The sequence below is a fragment of the Coenobita brevimanus genome, chromosome 112 (genome assembly GCF_032717465.1).
Source record: "Coenobita brevimanus isolate Jiangsu-jjx chromosome 112, ASM3271746v2, whole genome shotgun sequence".
Taxonomy (NCBI): domain Eukaryota; kingdom Metazoa; phylum Arthropoda; class Malacostraca; order Decapoda; family Coenobitidae; genus Coenobita; species Coenobita brevimanus.
Genome location: NC_137065.1, coordinates 17778724 through 17798027, shown reverse-complemented (window position 1 = coordinate 17798027; position 19304 = coordinate 17778724). Strand labels below are relative to the sequence as shown.

Here is a 19304-nt window from a genome sequence, read left to right as displayed (position 1 = left end):
TGAACCTTAGCTGCTGGTGGTGCAACATGTCCATCACCAATTACGTACCCAAGGTACTGAACTTTAGCTTGACCAAACTCACACTTTGATAAATTAGCTACAAGATTAGCCTGTACTAAACGCTTAAGAAATTTACTGACATGGCATTCGTGATCTTTCCAGTTGTCACTGAAGATTAATACATCATTATAAACAACACACCTTGCCAAACCCTCTGTTACAACATTCATCAGCTTCTGAAATGTGGCTGGTGCATTCTTCATACCATATGGCATTACAGAACATGCAAAAGTCTTTCCTAGTGTTACAAAACATGAGATCTCCCTAGCACGTTCAATCATAGGTACTTGCCAGTATCCCTTTAACAAATCAAACTTACTTATGTACCTAGCCTTTCCGATCTTGTCTATGCAATCTTCCACACGAGGGAGAGGGTAAGTGTCTGTTTTGGTTATCTGATTAACACATCTGTAGTCAATGCAAAGCCGCTGTGACCCACCTGGCTTAGGGACCAGAGTGACAGGAGAACTCCACTCGCTCTGACAGGGCTCAATCATCTTGTGGTCCAACAGGTAGCCAAGCTCCTTCTCGATGAGAGGAACTTTCACTGGGTTCACACGGTAAGGAGGCAATTTAATTGGCTGTGCGTCTCCAACATCGACATCATGCATCAACACAGTGGTTCTTCCTGGAGTGGCACGGAACACTTGCGGGCACTCCTGCAGTAATGCCGAAAACTCCTGCCTTTCCTTGGGAGGTAGATGAGAAAGCTTAGTCTGGAGATCATTCATGATATCAGGATTCTTCCCCAAACTATCACTTAGGCTCATGCTGCATGGGAGAGCTTCACTTGCAGACTCGGGTGGAACAGCTACAGTGCAGACTGGATTATTTTCGTCCCGCCTGTGATATAACTTTAGCATGTTGATGTGACAAAGTTGCTTGTTCTTTCTACGATCTGGTGTGGCGATGATATAGTTGACATCACTGAGTTTCTTCTCCACGAAATAAGGACCACTAAACTTGGCTTGATGAGGTTGCCCATGCACCGGGGGGTAGCAGAATCAAAACCTGATCTCCTGGCTGAAAGTGGCGTAACCTGGACTTCTTATCATACCAAGTCTTCATCTTCTCCTGAGCAGCTCCTAAATTCTCTCTTGCCACCTGTAAAGCAGTAGACAGCCGTTCTTTGAACTTCATCACATACTCCAGCAGGTTGACGTCATCTTCCTCCGACAGCCAGCATTCCTTGAGTAGCTTAAGGGGTCCTCTTACTTCATGGCCAAACAGTAGTTCAAAAGGTGAGAAGCCCAGTGATTCATTTGGAGATTCTCTTGCGGCAAACACAACGAATGGAAGACCTTTATCCCAGTCTTTCTGATGTTCCAAACAGTATTTCTTGAGCATCGATTTGAGTGTTTGATGATATCTCCCCAACGCTCCTTGGGTCTGGGGATGGTAAGCTGAAGACGTGATCTGGGTGATGCCCAACTCTTTCAGAGACTGCTTGAAAACGTTTGACATGAAATTACTTCCCCGGTCTGACTGTACCTCCTTGGGCAGACCAAACTTTGTGAAGAACCCTAGCATTTCCTTAACCACGTTCTTTGCTGAGATATTTCTAAGTGGAATGGCTTCAGGATAACGAGTAGCCATATCAATCAGGGTCAACACATAAGAAAATCCTGAAGAAGTCTTAGGAAGAGGGCCCACAATATCCACCAACACACGGGTGAAAGGCATCTCAAAAGGAGGAATGGGAACTAGAGGTGCAACCTTTTCGGTCTGATTACACTTCCCCACAACTTGACAGGTGTGACAAGACTTACAATACCAGGAAACATCCCTGAAGATACCTGGCCAGTAGAAGTGTTTCAAAATGCGTGCCACAGTCTTCCTCACTCCAAGATGTCCTGCCAAACTAGAATCATGAGCCACTCTAATGATATCCTGCCTACAAACACGAGGGATGACAACTTGATGTACAACCTCCCATTCACAGTCGGCTGATGCTGTTGGGGGTCTCCACTTCCTCATAAGTACTCCTGACTTTATATAATAACAAGTAGAAGCACCGGCTGACTCTTCCTCACTGCAAGCAGAGTTAGCTAGACCTTTCAACTCAGGGTCAGCAACCTGCAACTCAACCAACTCTTGACGAGACAAATTATCAACACTACGGGGTACTGCCTCATCTGGTGAGTGGTCCAAATTAGCAAGAAAAGTGTCATCTAGGATAACATCATCATCATCATTATCCTCTAAATCACCAGTAACTTTAGACTTAGCCCTAGTGACAGCACATGCAGGGAACACATCAGGGACATCACAATCCTGGGTCGCAGCCACTGGCTTACTAGACAACTGAGGAGCTGGACACACTTGACTTCCACCAATATCATTTCCAAGTAAGAAAGTTACACCTGACATTGGGAGTGTCTCAACCAACCCAACCATAACAGAACCATTAACAAAACCAGACTCTAAATTCACTCTGCACAGAGGGACAGAGAAGTAATTATTCCCTACACCTTGTAAGATTACAGTTTCATCAGAGGAATTAACATTAGAGCCTAGAACACTGGTCAGCATAAGGGATTGGCAAGCACCTGTATCACGATATATTTTAACTGATTTCCTGTCATTATTGTCGAGAGGACTGACAAAACTATCAGACAGGAAATTAGCACATGAACTCTTGAGAGTGTCACCCACGTTACTGCTCGAAAGAGGAGCTCCATCATGAGAATTTAAGTTACCTCTCAAAGCAGGTTCAGTTAACTCAGTTAAAGAATTCTAGGAACTCTCAAGAGTGGACACTAGACCAATTGACTGAATATTTAAAGGCTCCTTTTTGTTCACATCACGCTGTCTCCTGAAACATTTCTCCGTAGTATGAACAAGCTTACTACAATAAGTACATTTACTTTTCTGAAATCTAGAGGTGAAGCTGGTATTTACTTCCTGAGAAACATCATCTTTATTCTCTTTCCTGTTACCTGTACTCTGAGTAGAGGCAACGTACTTACTCTCAGCTTTCCCTTTTTCTCTAGAATATCTCTTGTGAGTAAGAACATATCAGCTAAAACTGCAGCATCAGACAAATTATCTATTCTTTTCTCATCAAGATATGGGCTTACATCTTTATAAATACACCTCTTGAAGTCCTCCAGCAAAATCATCTGCTTAAATTTACCAAAATCAAAATCCACATTCTTAGAATTTAACCACTGCTCTAACAGATCTTTGATTTTTGCATACTCAACATGGGATTGCTTATCTTGCTTATAAGTTGTCCTAGATTTTACTCTATAAACTTCAGGAACAAGCTCATAGGCCTTAAGAATCAAGCTCTTAACTACATCATAATTATCAGATTGATCCTGAGGCAAAGATGCATAAGTTACTTGAGCTTTACCGGTGAGAACAGTTTGAAGGAGTACTGGCCAATACTTTTTGGGCCAATTAAAACCTGTAGCTACCCTCTCAAACAACTGAAAATACTTTGTTAAATCAGATTCATTAAAAGGAGGGACAAGTTTAACATTTTTAGCCACATCAAAATCATCAGAGCTAGATGATCCAGTTCCACCTTGTTTCATGCGATACTCATGGTCTGCCTGAATCATAGCAATTTCAACTTGTGCCTCAGCCTCCTTAGCACGAGCCTGAAACTCAGCCTCCTTAGCATGAGCCTGAAACTCAGCCTCCTTAGCATGAGACTCCGCCTCCTTAGCCTGAGACTCAACCTCCTTAGCACGTGCTTGAAATTCAGCCTCCTTAACACGAGCCTCCTGCAGGGCTAGCTGTAACTTAGCTTTTTCAATCTGCGTTTGCTCATTTGGAGGAGTTACATTAAACAAGCTTTCATTAATCATGTCAACAATTTTATCTTTAGAATGATGAGAGCGGACAGCAATTCCCAATTGTTGAGTAACAAGCTTAAGTTCATTCTTTGTTCTGTGTTCTACATCACACACTGTTTGCACATTTGACAAAAAATCTTTGGCTTCATCAAGCGTAGTAATAGTAGACATCATGAATAAATCACAGTCACAAAATATCAAGCAATATCCTTATGATAATATCCTGAATATCCTGATAAGAGGTCGCCAAATTTATGTTACGGAACAGCGAAAGATAATGTACACTTTAAGTGAGAATACTAAAAATCACTACTGTCCCGTAAAGTTCCAGGTTCAAAACAAAAGAGTTAGGTAAAATTACAAGTTAAAGTTTAATGCTCAAACTAACAACAAAACATTCAGGACTCATAAGGATAATGTAATGGCAAAAAACAGGTTAAATATATGGTTAACTGCAATAGCCTCTATTAACACGAAATTAGCAAGAGTAAATTTACCTAAGTCAGCCCTGATAAAATGAAAATACACTGGGTAATGCTCAGTTAATGCAAGATAAATTATTACACATACAAACTATTATGAACAATGGCTAACAATAAGAACCTTACATGAATTACAAAAACCTCACTAGGCCTACAAATTAACAACTTACGTTATACAGTACAAGAACAAAATGCAATAACACTTATACTCAAATTACACAGCTGCTAGATGGTTGGAGACTTCCTGAGCACTGTACAGGGGAGGACAGAGATGTGAACAAAATGAGGAGTAGATCTAAGTGGCAATAATGCAGAGACTGAGCTCATTATATAGGGGCCAGCAGAGCTTGATACAACTTGTAAGAAGGACGCGCAAATGAAGCCATGGGGGCAAAGAGTTGACAATCCTGCTCTGAACAACAGAAAGGACGACTTACACTACTATAACGGTAGAAGGGGGACTGAGGCAGAACACGCTCGTGATCAAACATGCAGCATACTGTGCGTTAAAATTACACAAAGGATGATGAAATCATAGGCTATGTAACAATATATATATATATATATATACATAACACCGTAAACCTACCACATACACCAAAGAAAAACACACACACACACACACACACACACACACACACACACACACACACACACACACACACACACACACACACACACACACACACACACACACACACACACACACACAGACACACACACACACACACACACACACACACACACACACACACACACACACACACACACACACACACACGTCAGGACTGTAAAATATCTTGATACATAATAACCAGCAACATACATAATATAGTTTAGAGGTTAAGTCAATGTCAAGCCTAGGGGTCAAAGGAAGTGACTTTAGCACCTCTTCAGAATGTCTCACGCCAGCACAATAACCCACAAACAGCACCTCGTGACCATACACACACACACAGGCTTCTACAACATTTCTGCAACAATATAGCCCACGTGACACGAACCCTGCTAAACTAGAACGTAGGAATCAGAGATCAGAAGGGGGCTGGCGATCGTTGCGAAAGGTTGTACAGAGAAAGCGAGAGAGAAGGAGACTAGCAACAGGGCCGAGAGGCTGGCAGAGAGAGAGAGAGAGAGAGCGAGACAGGCAGGTAGCTAGCGGGACGCTACTTTATACTTCACTTGTATGTGAGAGGCTTTGTTAATATTTCCGAGACAATTAAAAATAGTCCCATACTAATCTTTACCTTTCCTGTCATTGCATGACAAAGGGAACGAATATTATCTACTTAGAAACCTACTCACGTATAACAACCGCTCGTCCACGAGTCTAATATATGTATAACTGATCTACAAAACACACTACAAGAAGCTACGAAGTTGCTACAAGATATGGTGGCAGCGGTGGTATCTGAGAAGACGCCACGTCAATCAACTCGTGTGTGACACCACTACTCACACCCTTCCCACCACGGTAAAAACTAGGTGAGTTACATAGTTACTACAATGTTACTACAATATTACTGCAGTTGCTACAATATTACTGCAATTACTACAATTATGCAACAACAAACAATTGCATTATTTTACAGTTGTTACAATTATATAACTACAAATGATACGTAACAATTACAATATAATTATATACAATACAATTTTTACATGACAATACAATTATGTAACAACTCATACAATGTTACAATTATTTATTACTACAATTATACTCCGATATTACTGCAGTGTTACAAGAATTATGTTACACTTGCTACAGTTGTGTAACTACAAACGATATTAAACAATTACAATACAATTATGTCTATTTATCTATCTATAGCCCGACGCCCTAATCCCGCAAAGGGTGGCCGCAGACAAAACGCCTCCAAGTCGCTCTGTCACCCACCATTTGACTACCCTCCCCCCAACTCACTTTCCCTTCCCTCATATACCACTCAACTCCATCCCTCCACCTCATCCTCGGTCTACCCCTCCCTTTCCCTCCCTCCACCTCACCTACATACACCCTCTTAGTCAGTCGTTCATTCTCCATTCTCTTCACATGCCCAAACCACCTCAGTGTATTTCTCCTAATCTTCTCAACAATTATGTACATTACAATTATTGTGTAACAATTCATACAATGTTACTACAATTCTGTACTACCAGAATGATCACACAAGTTTGGTGAAATATTAGACATTACTAAATAGGTAACTCCATATGTAATGTGATGACCTAGCAGTATTACCATTTCACAATTATATGCATATATCTGTTATACATGCACATTTTACAATATGTTATACAATATTCTACAATCAATTTAACTATAGTGTATTTGTTCAATTATGTATGCAATTTGTTTAAAATGTATTATGTTTCTAGAATATCATTTGGCCAGTACATTATTATCACGAATATTATGTCTATACAATATTATAATCAATATTATGTATTAATAGATTAGCATATGTCTATGATGACTGCTGTCGGAGGACCGCCAGCTGATGTGACCAAGCTATGTCAGGATTGTAAAATATCTTGATACATAATAACCAGCAACTTACATAAAATAGTCTAGAGGTTAGGTCAATGTCAAACCTAGGGGCAAAGGGAAGTGACGTTAGCACCTCTCCAGAATGTCTCACACCAGCACAATAACCCACAAACAGCGCCTCGTGACCATACACACACACACACAGGCTTCTACAACATTTCTACAACAATATAGCCCACGTGACACGGCCCCTGCTAAACGAGAATGTAGGAATCAGAGATCAGAAGGGGGCTGGCGATCGTAGCGAAAGGTTGTACAGAGAAAGCGAGAGAGAGAAGGAGACTAGCAACAGGGCCGAGAGGCTGGCAGAGAGAGATATAGCGAGACAGGGAGGTAGCTAGCGGGACTCTACTTTATACTTCACTCGTATGTGAGAGGCTTTGTTAATATTTGCGAGACAATTAAAAATAGTCTCATACTAATCTTTACCTCTCCTGTCATTGCATGACAAAGGGAACGAATATTATCTACTTAGAAACCTACTCACGTATAACAACCGCTCGCCAACGAGTCTAATATATGTATAACTGATCTACAAAACACACTACAAGAAGCTACTAAGTTTCTACAGCACACACACACACACACACACACACACACACACACACACAGCCACTCTCTCTCTCTCTCTCTCTCTCTCTCTCTCTCTCACACACACACACACACACACACACACACACACACACACACACACACACACACACACACACCTAGCGATGCTATATGGCATTGCACTTTCATGCTCGAAAGTGCATAATCACTGTCTAATGAAGAAGATACGAGTATGGTCTTCATTTACTCATTTACTGCAATTATAATGTCTTTATCCCAGTAAGGTCTCATGGTAAGGGAAAGACTAAACCAATAATATGCTTGACCATTGAATTTCTTTAACCTCTTCCTTCTGGTGACGTTCTATTCATGCAAGCAACCAGACAATTTTAAACAGATCTAGAAACATCTTGTATAGTGAAGGGGTAAATGATGATATATAACCTCCCTAATTCGAAAAGTCTCTTCAGAACCTAATAATATTGTTTGGTGTCAACATAGATGAAATAAAGAATACCTCCTGCCACATAAGTGCTTACGAGTGTGGTAAGTAATGCTTGGTGTTTTATGTACAACGAAAAGACTGAACACTTCGTGTTATTACTCATTCACGAATCTCTACTAGCTTTAAAGCTCTGTTTATTACAACTGACATTCCCTAAGTTGAATGGTAGTCGTCTGGTGGTCGCAAGGATGATACTGAGAAGGTTTCATTGTGTGGAGGGGTTACTTCCTCATGTCCGGTACAACTCAAGTACGAGTTGCTACCCAAAAGTTCCAGTAATTTAAACGGAGAGAGCCAACCATTTGCAGTTTTGCCTTTCGCCACTAAGAGGAGTCAGCAGCATCCCTTGTGCGTCAGTGTGGCCCTGACCGTGTCTGTGAGCGGACGTGTTGTTGAGCTACGCTAATTACTGTAACGTGGTGTGTTGGTGGTTTGGCGGTGTTACAATGGCAGACCAATGGCGCAGCAATGTCATTTCGATGTTGATCGTTTTCTTCGATATCCAAGGAATTGTTCACAAGGAATTCGTCCCACCCGGTCAATCTGTCAGTGGAAAGTTTTATTGTGAAGTTTTGCAACGTCTGAAAGAAAACATCCACCGCAAAACGTCCAGAACAGTGGAAGAAGAAGGACTGGGTCCTGCATCATGACAACATCCCCACTCACACATCGATTGTCATCCAGCAGTTTCTGGCATCCACTAACACGGTAGTCATTCCCCACCCACCCCATTCGCCTGACATTGCCCCTTGCGACTTTTTCCTGTTTCCCCTGCTGAAATTACGACTGAAAGGGCGTTGATTTGACTTGACTGAGGAGATCCAGACAGAATCGGAGGAGATTCTCAAGACCATCACGTTTGCTGCCTTCCAGGGATGCATGGACTCATGGAAAAAACGCTGGGACCACTGTATACATGCCCAAGGGGACTACTTCGAAGGCGAAAGTGAGAACTAGGAGGTAAGGTAACTTATTTTCCAACAATATTCAATTTACTTGAACTTTGAGGTAGCACATCGTATTTTAGTCCAGCCAGTTAAGTTCTTCTCCATCCCTTCATCCTTCCCCTATTCTTTATCTTCACATTCTTCCTTATTGTATTGTTAGTTTTTTCATTTCCTTTCAGCTCCTTCCCTTCTCTCTATGTCGTTGGTGTCTTCCATTCATTTCCCTTCCCTTATCCTCCTTCCCGTCCACCACAGCATCCCATTCTTCACCATTCTTTTGTTACCTCATTTCTACTCATTATCTTTTCTCTTTCTCTACTTACCCATTCAGTTGTTGTCTTTCATTTGCATCATTATTCTCCATGACTTTTCTTCCTTCCCCATTTAACTGTCGCCCCTCATCGGACCCACCTCCCTTCTTTCACCCTTCCCCATCCTAGACTCCCCTATTCTCTCCCATTTCCGTGTATCTTTTTCTAATTCTTGTTTTCGTCAACACCTTCCTCTTCTGTTCATATTCTTCTCTTCTCCACATGTCACCCATCTTTTTTCATTCCATTCGTTCCATTCCGCGGATCGAAGTCATTCCCCTTCAATAAAATTTATCACATCCATTTCATTTTTGCAATTCAGTTCATCTTCCCCTTATTTCCTTCCCCCTATTCACTAGTCACACTTTACCATGACGAGTAGGCTACCCAATTCTCAGTTTCATTTCACATTCTCTTCACAACGTCATAATTGGTTTCACTTACCCCCCATTTCTTCATCATCACTCTTTCCTTTCCCCATTTCAGTTCCCCCCTTCCTTTATCCTGTAAACATCCTCCACTTTCCTATTTCATTGTTCAGACACTTTTCCCATCTCTCATTCTCCTTACATCTAATCCTGATTCTTACCGATTTTCATATTTCATTCTTTCTTCCATCACCACCCTTTCTTTCTTTCCTCATTCTCGTCTTCATTCCCATTTCGTTGTACCCCTTGTTTCATTCTCTACACCATAATTATTCACTCGCCATTCGTTGCCCATCCCCCGTTGTCCCCATTATTTTCCTCCCCATCTACATAGTCAGAGAGAAAGAAGTGGAAAAAATGTTGGGGAGAACTGGTGGAAATCTGTTTAGGGAAAAACTGAGGGAAAAGTGGAAAAAGAATGGGAAAGCGATTACTCTCTTTTCTTCAGTTGGTGTGGAGAGAGAGAGAGAGAGAGAGAGAGAGAGAGAGAGAGAGAATTTTGGAAGAGCCCAAGCAACAAAGTTATTATCAAAATGAACAAAGCCTTTTTGTACACCTAGTGAACATGGGTTTATTTACAGAAAAAAAAGACATCATACATTAAAAAAAAAAAAAAAAAATCACAGGGAGCAGTTGCCAATTTTTAACCCGGAGAAAAGTAGAAAAAGTTGAAATATAACCAGAAATCAGCAAAAGTTCGTTGCACACTTCCTAAAAAAAAGAAAAAATCCTACAAACAAGGAAGAAAGCTGTGTAAATGCGAAAGGAGAATAGAATGGTTGTTTGTCTTCCATTAAGCGAGAGACACTCATAGCTCTGATTCTGTCATCTTTTTCAGCTGGGAAGAGATAATGAGACGGTGAGAGAGGAGGTGAGGGAGGGGGAGAGTAAACGGTAAGACAAAGAAACAGACACACAGGCAGAGACAGTGAGTGGGAGTTATTGGGACGCAGCTTTGAGAGAGAGAGAGAGAGAGAGAGAGAGAGAGAGAGAGAGAGAGAGGGAGGGAGGGAGGGAGAGATTAAGCTAGCTGGATCGGTGAATAACAACGGTGTCGGTATCTGGAACGATAAGGGGTACGGAGAGAGTGAAAGGCCTTTCTTGATAAATTTTGTCAAGCCCTTTGTTTGGTAAATTATATAAAGCTTTCCTCTTGTTGCTCTCTTACGTTAATTTGAGAACTTTTTTTTTTTTTAACGGAATCCGTTATTTCTCTCGACGGAGGTGTAGTATTACTTAGCTTATGTTTGCTAGTGTTACACGATTTTCTTTTTGTTTTTCCTAATTCAGGGCAGCATGACTGAAGCAATTAGGTAAGGCAACAAATTTTAATCATAAGACTCTGCCCTAAACTGAATAATATCGTATGCAGATAGGAGTAGAGACAAGAAGGTTAACAAAAACATATTGTACGGATTAACCACTTCTTTATGCTGACGTAGCTTCTATTTCACTCCTGCTTCATGCAGAGATATTTATTCACCTTACAGTAGGAGAGACTTATCGAACTGGAGGAGTTTGATGCAGCCTTCATTTACCCTCCTTACTAAAATAACAATGTCCTAAGATAAATCAAGTCGCCTAAAGATAACAGGAAAAATGTATAAGACTCCATCGCAGTGGAGGGTTGAACCACGATACCATCAGACCTCTCTCTCTCTCTCTCTCTCTCTCTCTCTCTCTCTCTCTCTCTCTCTCTCTCTCTCTCTCTCTCATATGCTTGCTTTCGCTCCTGGTTTAGTTACCTTTTGCAAAAGCTGTTATAAAAAGCCTGTACATTAATTGGATTTTTTGGTACAGAATTCGAAAGGGATATGGAAAATATCGTCCTTTCCTTGTATAATTCCTGCACCCACACTTGGAGTATTGCGTCAGTTTATTTTTAAAATAATATTGAGAAACTTGAGAGAGTACAGCGACAGTTGACAAATATGATACCTAGACTGAGAAATAAACATATCAGGAACTATTACAGACTGTGGTGGGATTTAGCCCAAGTATAAAACACTTCCAAGGGATATTCAATTATGGCTGTAGAATCGTACTTCACAGTAGATCTGTCGATTTTTACTTGAAGCAATGAACATAAAATCTTTGACAGACATTTCTGTTCACGTGAAGCTAAAACTTCTTCAATAGAGTTGTAAATAAGTGGAGCAAATTGTCTCCTATTGCGGTTAACTGTGTTACAGTATTAACTTTTCAAAACCGCTTTGATAGCACTTGTCTTCTAATTCCCAGCGAAGCATGTTCATTACTGAATAATACAGTAAGGAATTAAGATGTCTTGCAGTTCAAATCATGGAGGGTGCGCCAGTAACCATAGAACAACATCGACATGTTCCTTAAGTTGACTAGTGTTTCCCTCTCAAGTTAAAATTTTAAAGAATATGACTTCCTTTCATCTTTTCCGATGAAATTTCCATGACAGCTTTTCCATGTTGCATGATGCTTCTCGCTATTTCATACCAGCTTCAGCTGGAGGATTTGGTGGGTGGGTGGGTGGGGTGAAGCCTTCGTGCTATCCTATTCTTGTCTTTGACAGACAAAATAGTTACATTAATCATAACCTATCCTGTAATAAAAAGGCTCGAAAGGACCATAGGTCTGTTACTATTTTTCATTTTTAGTCCTTTGTGTTCTTTGAGTCAGTTATATTGTAAGCATAGTTATGCTCTAACCTGACGATGATCCCATATTTTTTTCAGCTCATCTCATCTCCTTGTATCGCCAGATTAGAAAGTTGACTGATTAGTAACCAAGAAGACTTATTCTTTCCTCATATCTTAGACTCTTCGAATTCGTGGCACCACAACTTACCATGCAAACTGTGCGAGTGGCTCAGTTCTGTCGTATGAAAATACATCGTTTACACAGAATTTGTCTCTTCCCCAGAAATGGTGGACGTGGAGGTTGCAGAGCTTCCCCTTATATCTATAACCCATGTTGGTAATCTACCTTAATAACCCATGAGCAGTCGATGAGCATAATTTCATTGTAACTTACCAGCAAAATCACACTCTTGCAGACTTATCTGTGCTAATCTGTAACCCCCCGAAAACTAAGATTACAACGCAAAATCAGCAGCTTATTTAACTTATTAAATCTCATCCATTTACCCTACAGTTTGGGGTCTGCATTTAATTACGACGGCAGCGGGTTATTTTCCTGGGGACAGCTGAACTTTAGCAAAGGAGTTATTGTTGTATCTTTCATTTTCTACTAATTCATCTTTCACCTCAACCACCCAACAAGAACATGTTTGGTTAATTTATTTAAGACATTAGTAAATGACAATCCTCCTCCTCCTCTTCCTCGTCTTCCTCCTCCTCCTGCTCCTCCTCCTTCTTTTCTTCATCACTAACAACACTAATAATCAGTATGCGTTTCTCCCACAGGCGCAGTCAGCACTAATCTACGACGCAGTAAGGGTGGTTGCTGAGGCGCTGACCAGACTGAAGCGAGAGAAAGTAGACGGGGTGGGTGAGCCTACTGGTCTGGGTGAGCCTGGGATCATCAGCTGCGACAGTAATGACAGTGAACAGAGCGTCTGGGAGCACGGCGAGAAGATCACCAGGCAGCTGAGGAAGGTGAGGAGAAAATATTGATGCCAAAGTGGAAGGAATAGGCTGCTATTGTACATAAGGTATCAGAGTGGAGGAATAGATTGCCACTGTACAGTTATAGGGTATTAGAATATGAGAGAGGAGAAATACTTTGCTACTGTGAATGTATTAGGAAGGCGGGGTGGAGACATAGATTATAACTTGATATTTTACATTGCCAGAGTAGAAAATTAAAGCTGGGTGCCAGGGAAGTATGCAGCTGCTTGGATGGTGTGGTAAAATGGAGAACAGGGTGACAGGGTGAAGAAAAGAACACCAGGTTAGAGAATTTGGGTGCCGAATAGAGTAAGTTGATAGGATAGATTGTCAGGATTGAGAATGTGGGTACCAAGAGTCGCGAAAAGTTAGGATTAAACTGTAAGGCAAAGAATAATGATGCCAAAGTGAAAAGTAGGATTACAAGGTGTGGAATTAAATGCTAAGAGAGATGAGTGAGTTGGGAAGGTGCAGATGTGAGAGAGTAAACTTATTTAGTCAGTCTCCTGGGTTGGGTATGACTGGGATCGTAAGTTGCGACTGTAATGACAGTGAGCAGTGCGTCTGTGAGCTCGACGAGATCACCAAGCAATTGACGAAGTTGAGTCAAGCAGTATTTTGGAATGAAGGATAAAGGTGTTGGACTGGAATATTAGGATGTCACTGTGGAGGATTAGGATTTCAGAGTGGAGGATTAGGGTGTCAGAGTAGAATATTGGGGTCTTAGGGTGGAGGAATACGATGTCAGGGTGAAGCATTAGAGTGGAATATTAGGATGTCAGGGTATCAGGATGGAATATTAAGGAGTTACGATGGAGGATTAGGGTACATGGGTAGAGAATTAGAGTATCGGGTGGATTATTACGGTGTTAGAGTGGAATACCCGAATAAGGGATTAAGTTGTGTGAGTGGAAGGTTACGGAATCAGGTCGTAAGGTGGCAGGAAGAAGCATTAGGTTCCTGGGTAAACCCGGTGTATGGGTGGCAAGACGAATAACAACAAAATATTACAATGAGGCACTTGTGAAAGGTAACTGAGAGTTAACTGCACGGTAAACATGTTATAATGACAAAGTTGAAAAATTCTTTTGTAGGGATGGGAAAATGGATTGGCACTTTATAAATGTTAAGGTGGCAGAGTGCAGAAATAAGGTCCTAAGGTAAAGAATAAGGAAGTTAAGAGTGTGAATCCTCTAGTGTGTAAGAGATCATCAGGCACTTGAGCAAGTGGGTCCAGGATTGGAGTTGCATCTTTGTGATATTCAGGCGCCAGGGAGAAAAATTAATGCCCTGTTGTAGAATTCAGAGTTAACCTTTCGAGATATTAGGGTGATTGAGAGCAAAACCAGTGCTCTTGGATGGAGAATTAGGGTGGTAGGAGAGGAGAGTGTTGTTAGTGGGGCAAAGTGTTAGGAAGAACACAGGGTACCAGAGTGGAATATTATTGCTTTTGTAGACTATATTTTCACTGATAACAGTCGAAGGAACCCAGGAAGTGAAAGGGTTGTTGAGAATAGTATTTAACCCTTCCAGCTCGAAAAGTCTACCCGATGTTGATTAAAATCGTATGGATATAGCCGAGTACACACACACACACACACACACACACACACACACACACACACACACACACACACACACACACACACACACACACACACACACACACACACACACACACACACACACACACACACACACACACACACAATGGTCATGGGACTGGAGTTTTGGCATGTCTCAGTTTCACCTGTGAAGTTCAAGGATGTCATAATTATATATGACATTCTTGCTGTCTTCTGACGATTTTATTCACGTAATAGAGGGCATTTAGAACTGGAGAGATTTGATACAGCCAACAGTAACTCATTAAGAGAGTACCTTCAGAAGTTGAGTAAAAATGGCCATAGGCTGCAAAAACAAAATATACAAGACGGGCACGACTTGAGAAGGCAAATCGTTCAATTCCGTGACATACTTTTGTATTATATTATTGTTACCAAGCCTCGACGGCGAGCGGTTAACATTCCGAGACTGAACTTTGGTTGGAATCCTAATGAAGGCTGCTCGCACCACTGGGGCAGGTGTCCATTCACTCTTTGTGGGTTTGTAGGTAAAATGTGTATCTAAGGAAAAGCTGAAGATGGGTAATTGTGGTAACCTGGATGATACAGTTGCCTTGTATCCCAGGATAATGGCTTATTTTATGGGGATGAAAAACTCTGGTAATCGTTTCGTGGCGTCTGCCCCCTGGTTTTAATTTTACCTCCAGGCGATTTTTTTGTCAAGAAAGATCTTTCGTTTACCTTTGTTGTTACCACGAGATGATGATATATATATATATAAATTTCTTTCGTATTGAAAGCGTGACACTGCATTCTGAACAAAAATGTTGCGAGTTCATTGAAAGGCTGTCATACAATAGCATCCCAAGGACATGTTATGGTAGCCGTGGTACATTGTTTAAATGATGAGGTGTGCAGCAGTTATATGGTAATATGACACAGGCAGAGGGAGGGCGAGGCAAGTGGTGGGAATGATGGTACAGAGAGAGAGAGAGAGAGAGAGAGAGAGAGAGGAGTAATCAGGGCACAGAGAGTCAGACAAGCCCCCCCCCACACACACAAACACAAAGTTGTCTTTGGTTACCTACACACTCAAGACATGATATTGTTCATAAAAATCACTTCCTGGCATTGCCACACTCCACTAATGATCCTGTTTCCCTGTGTTGAGCCTCAGTATTCTTTGCAACTGGCAGATAAGACGTGGTGAGCGAGTTTGCTGGAGGCTTATTGTCTTGATACTGGTCCTTGGCTCATTAGACTGACTGGAAGTTCTGTTTTTTACTTCAACGTTCATGTGATTTAATCGCCTCCCCCTCCTCTCTTGCTTTTGAGGAAAAAAAATGTATTTAGTTATGTTCTGTTTAAGGCTAGGTTGTGTTTGAATTGTTTAAGGATTATTAAGGCTACCCAGCGAAAATGGGTTATGATGATGAATTCCTTCAAGTTACCCCCTCCCGCTCGTTTGTGAGAACATATTTCCAGGTTGTGTTGTAAAGAGTTTGAGTTTTTGAGGAGGGTATGTAGACTGGTTGTATTGCAGAGATAGAATTTTTGTGTGAAGTGTCTCCTGTTTGTGTTCGTGATATTTTACAATTCGAGTGGAAAATATTTAGATTCCGTATTATCTGCATATGGATTTAGGATGATTATGATGGTGAAAACAACAAGAGAATCGTTTTTAGGAAAATTAATATTTCAGTGAAACTCTAAGCCGTCCAGGTTATGTTACAAAGGTAATTATATGAGTCACTATATTGGTGGTGGTGATGATGACGATGGAGATGCATTGTGGGCGAAAGCATATCCAAGATGTGGTCTATATGCTGCTGCTTAATTTTAACCTTTACTACAAACGTGAACGATTTTTTAAATAACAGAACAGAGGAAGGAAAAATGAATTTAAAAAAAATCCATACACCAGATTACTGCCGTCCTCCAATCATAAAATATCTGTAACAGTTGGACTTGAACTGCTGTAGGTTGAAGTCTAGGGGGAAACAACTCCGGGGAAGCGAGTTGCAGAGAGATGCAGTTCGGGGAATAAAAGAATTCTAATAGGCAGAAGTTCTGAAATATATGGCTGTGTGACATTCCGGTCATGAGCGCTACCAGATGCCCATGTAGCACGAAGGAAGGCATGAAGAGGTGGCACAGTGGATGCAACTTCGTCTGAGCATTTGCCATAAAAGTATCTAGAAAATAATGCAAGGGAGAAAATATTCCTTCTTACTTTATACTAGCAGGGTTATTAATAATTACAGCAGCTTTGTTCTGAATTTTGTCTAGTTGTTTTAATGCAACCTCTCCACATCCATTCCACAAAGGTGAGCAATATTCAAGGTGAGAGTGCACATGACTCTAATGCAAGAAAGCCTTGGTTTAATGGCGCTTGTTCTAATGTTGTCCGCAACAAGGAGAGGGCCAATAAAAGGTACTGGAGCCAACCCACCCTTGAATCATATCTTTTTTATGTTTCTGCCCGCAATCGTCCTAAGTCTGTTCTTCGCTCTGCTAAAAATAATTTCATCCTTACTAAATGCTCTCAACTCTCCAAATCGAAATCACCCTGCTCCTTCTGACACCTAGCCAAAAACCATTCTAACAACTTTACCTCATCATCCTTCCCTCCTCTTTTCTACTCTGATGGCTCTGTAGCTATTTCTTCTCCTGATAAATCGGATCTCTTTGCTCAGACTTTCTCCTCCAATTCCACCTTAGACGATTCCAGTGCTGTTGCTCCATCACTGCCCCCCTCTGACTTCCTCATGGCTGACATTAAAATTTCTTCAGCCGATGTATTTTCTGCCATCACTGGCCTCAATACTAGCAAGGCATATGTCCTGATGGAGTCCCTGCTCTTGTCCTCAAGAACTGTGCTTCTGTGCTTACACCCTGCCTGGGTAAACTCATTCGCCTTTGTAAACTTGTACCTTTCCTTCTTGCTGGAAGTTTGCTCTCATTCAGCCAGTCCTAAAGAAGGGTGACCATTCCCAACCCTCTAACTATCGTCCAATTGCTTTAACATCCTGTGTCTCAAAAGTTTTTGAATCTATTCTTAACAGAAAAATTTTAAACATCTTTCCTATCACAACCTTCTTTCTCATCGTCAGTATGGGTTCCGTCAGGGACGCTCCACTGGCGATCTTCTCACCTATCTCTCAGACTCTTGGTCATCCTCGGGACTTTGGCGAAAGCTTTGCCATTGCACTTGACATCTCAGAGGCTTTCAGTCAAGTCTGGCATAAATCTTTAATTTCCAAACTGCCCTCTTACAGTTTCTGTCCTTGTATCTGTGCCTTCATCTCTAGCTTCCTTTCTGGTCGTTCTATGGCTGCTATTGTAGAGGGCCATCGTTCTTCTCCTAGATCTATCAACAGTGGTGTTCCTCTGGGCCCTGTCCTATCACCAACTCTCTTCCTTTTATTCATCAGTGATCTTCTTAGGTGTACACCTAACCCTGTCCACTCGTACGCTGATGATTCCACTCTTCACCTTTCCATTCGGTTCCCACAACGTCCATCCAAGCAATTACTTCAACAAACAAGGAATGAAGCTATGGCACACCTAATTTCGTACCTGGCTCATATCTCTGACTGGGGTAATAAAAATCTTGTTTTAATGCATCAAAGAGTCAGTTTTTACATCTATCAATCCAACAGAATCCTGCACATGAGTACCCACTAAAGTTTAATAATATCCAGCTCAATCCTGCTTCATCCTTGAACATGCTTGAGGTTTCATTCACTCGAGATTTATCCTGGAAAGATCATATTACATCTCTGGTAAAATCTGCTTCCAAGAGATAGGGTGTGCTAAGCCGACTCCGTACATTTTTTTACCCTTGCACAGTTGTGGACTTCATACACGGGATTTAATCGCTCCTGAATGGAGTACAACTCTCATGTGTGAGAAGGCTCCCCACATACGGTTCTTCTTAATAGGGTGGAGTCAAAGGCATTTCGTCTCATTAGGCATTTCGTCTCATTAACTCTGCTTTTCTTACTGGCTCCCTTCGACCTCTGTCTCATCGCCACACTGTTGCCTCTTTATCTCTTTTCTATCGCTACTTCCGTGGTCATTGATCCTCTGAACTGTCTGTTTGCATTCCTCCACCTCTACGATGGTTGTGTAGCACCTGTCTGTGAATAAACTCTGATTCCCTTCTGTCCAACTCTCAACACAAGAGTTAACCGTTACTCCCAGTCCTTCATTTATGCAGCAGGTCAGCTCTGGAACTGTCTCCCTCTGTCTGTATTTCCTACTTCCTATGTTCTCCAGTCTTTCAATCGCAGTGTGTCCAGGCATCTCGAAATGAATGGATCTTGAATTTGGCTCTCTTTTGTATTTTTTTTTTTTTCTTGGAGGGAACCGTTTTGCTGGCTCCTAGCATTTGGTTCCTTCTTCCTCGTATAAGAAAAAAAGTAACTACTCGTCAGTGAAGAAGTTACAGACTCTGTCCAATAATCCAAGTATCTTTGAGGTGGTTTTA

General features: G+C 41.4%; 1 protein-coding gene across 1 annotated transcript in view; it reads left to right on the top strand.

Moving 5' to 3' along the window:
• Positions 1 to 19304, top strand: part of LOC145418128 (glutamate receptor 1-like) — a 722099-nt gene that overhangs the window by 413996 nt on the left and 288799 nt on the right. The window contains exon 8 of the mRNA XM_080286652.1: positions 13044 to 13235. Coding sequence (XP_080142778.1) covers positions 13044 to 13235 — 192 coding nt within the window. The remainder of the gene's footprint in view (positions 1 to 13043; positions 13236 to 19304) is intronic.